We start from the raw sequence: 9918 nt of genomic DNA on the forward strand, positions 1-9918 counted from the left end.
TCGCCCTGTCCCCCGCCATCTTACTGTCCTGCTCCCAACTCACACCCCCCTCTCTCATATACCTCTCCACCCCATCCCTCCATCTCATCCTCGGCCTCCCCCTCCCTCTTCCGCCTTCCACCTCACTCACATACACTCTCTTCGTCAGTCTTTCACCCTCCATCCTCTCCACATGGCCAAACCACCTCAGTGTGTTCCTCATAAAGCTTCCTATCACATCCACATCCACACCACAACGCTCCTTTATATCCTCATTCGTCAGCCTGTCTCTCCATGTGACTCCACAGGCTCCTCTTAAATAACTCATTTCCACTGCTCTCACTCTTAACTTGTGTCCTTCCAACAACGTCCAAGCTTCACTTCCGTACGTTAGAGTTGGTATCACAATACTGTCATGTAGTAACTTTTTCATTTCCATGCTCACTTCCCTGTTTCTTATCACTGCTTTCAAAGAACCAGCAACCTTTCTTCCCTGCTGTACCCTTTCACGCACTTCACCCTCCAAACCTCCATCCTTACTCATCACACTACCCAAGTACTTAAACGTACTCACATTTTCCAATTCCTCACCATCCAACCTCGCTGTACATTCACTGACTTCACCTCTCTCAAAGACCATCACTTTACTCTTCCCTACATTCACCTTTAGATTCCGTTTCTTACACACTCTGCCAAACTCATCCACCAAGCCTTGCAGCTCCCCTTCGTCATCACTCAACAACACAGTATCATCTGCAAACAACAGTACAGGGAGTTTCCAAACACTATCCTCTCTCACCAGGGCCACTCCAACATCCACTACCCTACCTTGTACCTCTTTTATTACCCCATCCATGTACAGATTGAACAACCATGGAGACATGACACATCCCTATTTCAACCCAACTTTCAAAGAGAAAAATTCACTTAGTTCACCGTCCACACGCACTGCAGCCTTCGCACCATCGTACATACTCTTCACAGCATTCAACAACTTCCCATCTACTCCATAAATTCTTAACACTTTCCACAATCCTTGTCTATCCACGCTGTCATATGCTTTCTCCAAATCCATGAAAGCCGCATACAACTTCTTTCCCTTCTCTAGAAACTTTTCCACTAAAGATCTAAGAATGAATATCTGATCTACACAACCTCTTCCCTTCCTAAAGTCTCCCTGTTCTTCTCCAACTAATTTCTCTGTTCTTTCTCTAACTCTGTCAATAAGTATCCTACCATACACTTTTCCTATTATACTAAGAAGACAAATGCCTCTATGATTACCAAACACTTTTTTTTCACCTTTTCCTTTGTACAAGGGAATAATTATACCTGACTTCCAATCCTCCGGGACTCTACCTTCCTCCCAGGCCAATCTGCACATCTTCCACATCCATTCTACTACTATCTCTCCCCCATGCTTCAGCATTTCACCACACACTCCATCAATTCCTGGGGCTTTCCCCGATTTAACTTTCTTCATTGCTTCCACCACTTCTATCCTACTGATTTCTTCCTGTCTTCTCACCTCCCTTCTTCTCCCAGCCATTCCCCAGCCACTTATACTCGCATTACTTCCATCCTCTGTGTTCAACAATTCCTTAAAGTGTTCTCTCCATCTGCTCACTTTTTCTCCCTTCCCCACTAGTAATCTACCATTTTTATCTTTTACTCCCCTGCTAACTTCACTTCCACCCTGTCTTACTCTTTTCACCTCTTTCCAGAACGTTTTCTTACAGTCCCTCCACTTTACACTCAAATTATACGAGGCGGCGTAATCTACCCAGGATAGGGAGTTTGACTATGTCAGAATGCCTTCAAAATTTGATACATTGGGCAGGTACCATGTGTTATTAGAAGAGGATAAACTGAAGAAATCCAGGATTCTGCAAATATATGGCAAACTAATCTAGTTACGGCAAAAGTTTAGTTGTCCTGCATTGAGTCAACAAGTGATTAAAGCACTGCTGAACAAACTGATCAGTGAATGAAAGCTTCCAAAGACGACCAAAAGAAGTGTTTCAAAATAGGCTGAAAAATCTTTTTGACATAACCAATGTTGATGGGAAGTGGCTTTGCCGGGAAGATAGGGAACTGTATTATAAACAAGTTACATCTGGTGGAAAAGTCGATACACTACACATAAACTTGCAGCATTATCCACAATCCATTCATCAAAGAGGCGAAAACGCTGTGAAATAAGTGATACTCCAATGACACAGCACGTTGGTACATCATATGAGATTGAAACTGAAGATACTACCCCAAATGGCTCCACAAGTGATACAGAGAACAGTACCAATGAAGAAGCCCCAAGTACAAGGAAGACGCCATCTTCAACATACCATGCAACGAAGTTGGTAACAGGTCATTCGCTGTCAACCAATAAATCATCTAGTGAGAGCTCAGCTCTCGGTAATGAAGGCATCCCTGTTTCCACACCCACACAATCTGGTGTACGGCATGGCGTTGTCAGGGCTGGAGAAAAACAGAAGGAAAAATCAAATTGCTGCTACAAGAAGAGAAAAACTATTGTTTGCATTTTGATGGGAAAAAAATTATCCAATAGAGAGTACCAGGTAGTCTGCCTTCAAAGCGAGACTAGGAAGACCAGTTTGGGAATCACAAAATGTAGTAGTGGATCAGCTCAGGATATCTGTAATGGCCTTGAGAAAGTTCTAGATGAATATGATGCTTGGTCAAGTATTAAAATGATCATTTGTGATACAACGACTGTAAACACAGGACATTGAGAATGCTGTTGTGGTTAGGAAACAGAAGAAAAATGACTTAAAAGGGTTTGGACAACCCACAATATATTGGCTGTCAACATCATATACTGGACGGGATCATGAAGCATGTTCTGGACTTCTTTGTGACAAAGGTTTCCACTAAGCCAAATTTGAGTTACGAGTTTGATGAGGAACTGGCAGAAAAGTATGTGGAACTACAAAGTTCTTTTGAAGCAGGTAAGAAATATAGACATGGGTGAAAATCCGGGAAGGAGAGATGACTTCAGATTCCTGTATGAATTGTGCAAAGCATTCCAGCTCCACAGGGAACAAGGGGCATTTCCAGAAATCAAATGGAGGAAACTACCATCATTACATAGCGCCAACTGAAATTCAAGGGCGATTTACACCCTAATCGCGTATTTTCTGCTTCCAAAGTGGAGAGGCACGTTGGAGATACCAGCACGCATTATTGCCTATGGATGGCAAGAGGCGTGGTTTTCTGATCAGAAATTCAAAGAGATGTCCTATGAAAACCTACTGAGCAGCGATAAAGAACTCAAGTGCCCTAGCGCACTGAAGTGCCTTGAAACCCAGTGGAGCAAGGAAAGAGCTGCTCAGAACATACCACGGACCAACATCATTGCTGAAAGGGCAGTAAAACTGATCAAGGAGTTTAGTGGAAAGTGCAAGAAAGACATACTTAGATGTGAAGTTTGTAGCAACATATACACTGTAATTATGTAGTGTGCATCCTACGTTTTACGATTTTTGTGTTTTTTGCTAAACAATTTGACGGTGTGGGTGATCTTTTGATGGAAGTAAGTGAAATGACTAATACATTTGTATTTTGTACCAAAATGCTCATCAATTCCTGCTGCAGGCTAATTATTTTTTTTCTAGTCATAACTCTAATATATATATAATATATATATTATATATATATATATATATATATATATATATATATATATATATATATATATATATATATATTGGTCAAATTTCGGAAAAGTACCCAGAAGGAATTTTTCATCCAACATTGGTGTTTCCAGTGGTTTTTGATGTGATTCGTTCGCATTTGGCCTTCGTTTCTGTCGCAAATCACTGGTTTTGGACTTAGACCCTAGCTGACTATCTTGGTCCCCCAGTAGTGGGGAGCGTTGAATGACTTGTTTGAACTTTTGTTGCTCCTGAAACTCAACAACTTTTCGTGGGCAGATTCGATTCTCCTTGGTCCAATTCAAGAGACTACCTATTTTTGTACATGAATAGTGGTTGTGGAGCCTCTGTGGTACAGTGGTAAAGTGTGCATTTTCGTACATGGACGAGGGTTCACGCCCCACCAAGGTAAAAAAGTTTGGGAGCGTTCTTCCAGCCACACACTGTTTTGGCGGTCATAAGGGGTGCTGTGGTTGAACCAGTGTCGCGTGTTATAAAGTATGCTTGCACTCACTTGGCTTACGTGGGCTGATTACACTTGTTTTACAGACTACACACACATCCAATGCCACTCCAACACTACAATTACACTTACAAGCACCTCTCACCCTACATATAATCTACCGGACAGCCTAAGCCACTTGGTAGAGATACATAGGCTGTATCGTCCCCACTTCGGTCAGGATAGGCTGGTCCTGCAGTGGACACTCAGACGGCTGATGATGATGTTAGTGGCTGCAATTTGCTATGAACCAGCATGGCAAAGGAGTGTAAAGAGTGCAAGCATGATGAAGTGTAAGAATATATTTATACACTAAAATATGGTATTTTATATCCTCTATTCCATACAGCTTAAAAGTTTTATTAAGTTTAAACAAAAAGTTTAAAAGGGTACAAAACAAAAGTTTGAAAATACGATTAAACTTTGATCAAAAGGGTGCTTGAAAAAGTTTGAAAAAGTTTAAAATGGGTCAGAACATTACTGCATACGATACAGAATGGAGGTATCACCCTTCGTTGTCTTCATTCCCTTGGTCTGCATGGTAATATACTGTAGGTGTTTTTCTTCAAAACTTTCTTTCCATCCCAACCTTTCATGTCTGTCTAAAAGACCACCTTTCCCCTGCCTTTCCCCAAAATGAGGGTGTCCCCCAAGGCTGCGTCCTTAATACTATCCTCTTTCTTAAAGCTATAAATAGTATTGTCTCTTCCCTATCCCCTTCTGTTTCGGCCACTCTGTATGTTGATGATTTAGCTATTTACAGTTGATGATTTAACTATTTACAGTACACTGCAGATTCAGATCTGCCTCTGCTCCAGTCCCTTCTTCAGTCCATCATCGATGCTGCCTCCTTATGGGCTACTACTCATGGTTTTCGTTTTTTTATTTCTTTTTTTTTTTTACCTCTAAATCCACTGCAGTAACGTTTACTCGTTCGGGAACCATACCACATCCCATCTCTTTACTTATAAAACATATCTCTTCCCTATCGATCCTCTACCACATTTCTTGGCCTCACACTTGACTCTCGATTGAATTTGAATGCACATATTTCTTCCCTCATCATCTCGTTTGCTGCAAACGCTGTCTCACGTTTCATGGGCTGCTGATCGTGTCACACTTCTACGTCTTCGCTCTGTCTTTATTCATTCCAAACTCGATTATGGTTGCCAAGTCTATTCTTCTGCCATCACTCGCACTATTTCAAAACTAGATTCTGTTCATCATACTGGTCATCGTTTTGCTCTTGGCGCTTTTCGGTCGACTCCCACTACAAGTCTTTGCGGTGAATTAGGCATTTCCCCCCTCTCCTATCGTCGTTCTCTTCTCACTGTCACCCTATAAATAAGTTACTTCACCCTCCTAACTTTCTCCACCGCTAGTTTCACACGGTCTCTCATTTCCTTCTTCCATTCCCCCTTCTGGTTCCCACCCTTCTTTACTCTGTTGATTTAGCCTTCCCTCCTATTCATCCACCTGTCCAGTTTTCTTCCCACCGTGGCTTCTGTCTCCTGCTGTGGTCTGCCCTTCTTTTCCTTCCCCAGATACCCTTCGCTCCCTTTTTCTCGAACATATGTCCTGTCACCCTTCTGCTGCTCATATCTTTACTGACGGCTCTAAATTTTGTCATGGTGTCAGGTTTCCTGTTTATTCCCTGACTCCTCCTTCCAAATTACACTTCCCTCCACTGCAAGTATCCTCACTGCAGAACTGTATGCAATTCATTTTGGTCTGAAGTCTTTTTTTACGTTCTCTTCCTCCACCTTTGTTATCTTCTCCGATTCTGTCAGTACGCTCACTTCCTTACACACCACGTATTCTTCTCATCCTCTAATCACTCAGATTCGGGAGTGGCTGTTCCTGCCATTTATTCGTGAAAAAAAAAAAAAAAAAAAAAAAGTCAGTTCACTTCTGTTGGGTTTCCAGCCATACTGGGATTACAGTAACGAACAAGCTGACTCATTGGCACGCTCTACTACTTTCTCCTCTAGGTCCTCTTTCCGCCCCACTCCTGCCTTTGTTTCCCTCTTCTAACCCGCCTCTGCAATCCTCGTGGAACCAACAGGTTCACGAAAACTTCATAGTGTTAAACCTTCAGTTCTTCCCTGGCACACATCAACCTACCCCAGTCGTTGATGGGAGACTATCCTTGCTCGTCTTAGCTTGTTTCATACCTGCCTAACTCATGGTCATTTGATGAGCCATAACCTTCAACCCGTCTGCTCACACTATAACTGCCTTATGACCATCCATCATTTTTTTTTTTTTTTAATTATTGCCCGACTACACTCCAACAACGTCTCGCAGCTTTCCCCCTCCTTTCCTCAGAGTGTCGGCCCCCAACCACTCACTGATCTCCTAGGCGACTCTCCCGCTGTTTCTGTTTCCAGTATTATCGCTTTTCTTACTGAGCTTCATATACATTTAATATAACTGTTTACCCTTCTTCCTTCTACAGTAGTGCCATATAGCTATATTATGTCTTGGTGCTCGTTCTTCATTATTCTTTTCTTCCGCCTTTACACCTAAGGTGTTACAATGACCTTCATTTACTCCTTCACCTCACATGAGTCTCTTGAAGTTGATAATATCGTCTCGGTGGCAGCTGAACTAATATTTAAAATAGGAGTGAGGTGAGGTGTCTTCTGGCTGAAGGACTCAAAGTGCTGTATGGAAGAATAACGGGTATGAAAGAGGTGCTTGAGAACCTCTTACCCACTGAATACCATGATGTGTATGTTTAGTTTATTCTCGCTACTTTGTTCAAATTGAGAGAAATGGTGAAGTTATTAAAGGCTATATCCTATTCCTCCAGTTGGGAAAGTATATTGTAAGCTGAATTACAGCCGTATGGAGTTGGGAAGAATAAACCCAAGGAAGATGTGCCCGGCGTGAAGAGGCATGACTGATGAGGGGTCATCCTTTAGACTCAGTGTGCCACTTAGGAGGTTCCCTGCCACCTCTGGCTGAGCAGTTTATTTCAGTGTATGGCTGATTATACTGGGTGGTACGTAAATAGCGTTGCACTAGAAACTCTTCTAGCGGTATCGTATGAGTTGCAGAGATAGTTCGGTCTATCAGTATGGGAGTAGGTGTGGCAGTGGAAGTAAAAAGTGAACAAGAAGAGGTGTCAATGCACAGAAAACCCGTCCCCGGCAGTCATTTTAGTGCTGACGTATAAACACAACAGGATATCTTCCCGATCCACCTGCCATTGACCCCTTACTGCTAACTGGGGTGTGACCCTCATGTTGTAATGAGGCATGTTATCGGATGCAGATTTGACAGATGCACCTTTAGATTTTGGTTTCATGTCGATATTGCAAATTTGAAAGGAGGATTTTTTCTTGTTTTACATTTTTCGGGGCTACAGCCTGGGCGTTGGCCCAATTTGACTCAAAATTCAGTCAGGTGATCAGAAGGTCATAGCCCATCATCCCTGTAATTTTAGTCAAAATCGCACCAGTAGTTTTCGCGTCAAGTTGTTAACAGAGAGAGCAAACAGACAGACAAACCGAGTGAAAACCATACCCGTCCCCGAACCCCTCCGGGGCGGGGACGGGTAATAAATTATGCAGGATAGACATTGATAACGCTGACTGTTGTCTCCACAACACACAAGAAACAGTCGGGTGAAGAAGGAGTGCAATATATGGAGCTTCTTGTACCTAAATAACTACTGGTTCCATAGGCCAGAATGTTCACGTGTCCTGTGCAGAAACATGCTGGTCAGAAAGACGTGTTATAATCTCACTTTAACTCGTCTTAAAATTGAATAAAATAACTCGTTTAGTCCAAGGACTTCGTTTTTACTTTGTTCTTGCTGTTACCACATAATTTTATTCATCTTTAGAGAGCCACCACAAAGTGAAGAGGTTCATAAAGGCTATATTAAGCCTCTCTGTCCAAAAAGTCTAATTAAAAAGGAAAATTAGGGCACATTGTAAGGACAAAGAACCCTGGAGGTGGTTGTTATGGAGTGATATTCTCCTCTGCATAGAAGGCTTTGCGCTACCTCTCCCTTCACAAATTGCTTAGTCTATCTTACCTTAATATTCGCTTTTATACCATTTATATCCTTTTAGTATATATAGACTTAGGTGACATAAATAACGCACCAGTGAAAATTAACGTGCCATATGCAAGATATACTGGTAAAGAGTGGTGTTAGGGAGCATCCTTAGCCAACCAGATTACGATGCATTACCAACCCTTATCGAGAGATTCCCAGCAGGGATCAGAAGAAGTACTTACATATTATACATAGGGCTGATGAAGGTACATTGCCTGGGAGCAGCAAGAGTACACTAAACACAGTAAATAATATATTGATCTTAACCCAACGTAACCTAACCTAGCATGACTCAACCTAACCTAACCAAACCAAACCAAACCTAACCAGACTTGACCAAGCTTAATTTAACCCAACGTAACCCCTTTAACCTGAATTTATTTACTGGGTAATCCATCCTAACCTAATATAACGTAACTCGTAACCAAACCTAATCTGCCTTCCTGTCCTCTCGCCACAGATCAAAACCTCCCGTTCGGTGGTGTGGGCAACAGTGGAATGGGTCATTATCACGGCAAGTACACGTTCAACACGTTCTCACATAAGAAGTCTGTCCTCTGTCGCGGATACAACTCACTGTTGGAGAAGGCTACACGGTAAGAGAGAGAGAGAGAGAGAGAATCATTGGTGAAGATGGTTAACTCACCATATCCCCACTACCTGGTGAGAGAGAGAGAGAGAGAGAGAGAGAGAGAGAGAGAGAGAGAATCATTGGTGAAGATGGTTAACGCACCATATCCCCACTACCTGGTGAGAGAGAGAGAGAGAGAGAGAGAGAGAGAGAGAGAGAGAGAGAGAGAGAATCATTGGTGAAGATGGTTAACGCACCATATCCCCACTACCTGGTGAGAGAGAGAGAGAGAGAGAGAGAGAGAGAGAGAAGCATTGCTGACGATGGTTAACTCACCATATCCCCACTGTCTGACTCACTATCTCCTTGAATACAGTACTCATTGCCCAAGTTACTAACTCAGTATTCTGGTTAATTCATCATCTACTGTACCGCACTCTGTGTTGCAGGATGCGGTTCCCTCCCTACTCTGAGTCTAAGGTACGTCAGCTGATGCGTTCAGTGAGGGACCCGGGAGACGGACCAGGCATCGTACATCAAGGTCAGGTGCTACTGGGACACCTTGTTAGCATGGCAGCCGGGGCTCTCCTCCTGTACCTGTCACAGCACTACACCGACACTTGGGCTTAGAAGTAGTGTTACAATCAGCTTTCCACAAACTGGGAAGCCAAGGTGGGGCCTATTCTAGGGGATCCCACTAGGACCACTATACATGTAGGTGTTTTAATTTCAAATAAGTATCACAGCACAGTGTGTACACATTATGTAATCCGAATTTTTTCAAACAAGGGGCTAGTGGGGAGGGCTATAGGTCTGGCGGGGAAAGGAGGGGTGGTGGTGGGGGGGGTGAGGGAGGCTGGTCTCCAGAGGACCCCCTGTAACAACGCCACTGTTTACAAGGTTTACCAGATATTTCACAGCTCATTCTCTCACATTTCTTTTAAGTCCATGAAACTAGGAAGTATTTTTTTATTTGATTCTTGTCACACTAGGCAATATTGTTCAACAAAATTAATTACTTTCGTACTGACGGATTGGGCTAAGCCCTGTCTTACTGTTGCAGTGTGAAAAGCCACTCCTAAGCTGAATAAAAGCGTCTGGAAGTAGCAGTAATGAAATA

At 42.8% G+C, this 9918-nt stretch overlaps 1 protein-coding gene across 1 annotated transcript in view; it reads left to right on the top strand.

Annotated features, from left to right (window-relative positions):
* The window catches only part of LOC145409310 (aldehyde dehydrogenase, dimeric NADP-preferring-like), a gene marked incomplete at its 5' end in the record, with an annotated part of 131970 nt that extends 122542 nt beyond the window's left edge, over nt 1-9428 (top strand). The window contains 2 exons of the mRNA XM_080279784.1: nt 8688-8823; nt 9248-9428. Of these exons, the coding sequence (XP_080135910.1) occupies nt 8688-8823; nt 9248-9428 (317 nt within the window). The remainder of the gene's footprint in view (nt 1-8687; nt 8824-9247) is intronic.
* Nucleotides 9429-9918: the final 490 nt, after the last annotated feature.

The sequence above is a fragment of the Coenobita brevimanus genome, chromosome 80, assembly GCF_032717465.1.
Source record: "Coenobita brevimanus isolate Jiangsu-jjx chromosome 80, ASM3271746v2, whole genome shotgun sequence".
Classification (NCBI taxonomy): Eukaryota; Metazoa; Arthropoda; class Malacostraca; order Decapoda; family Coenobitidae; genus Coenobita; species Coenobita brevimanus.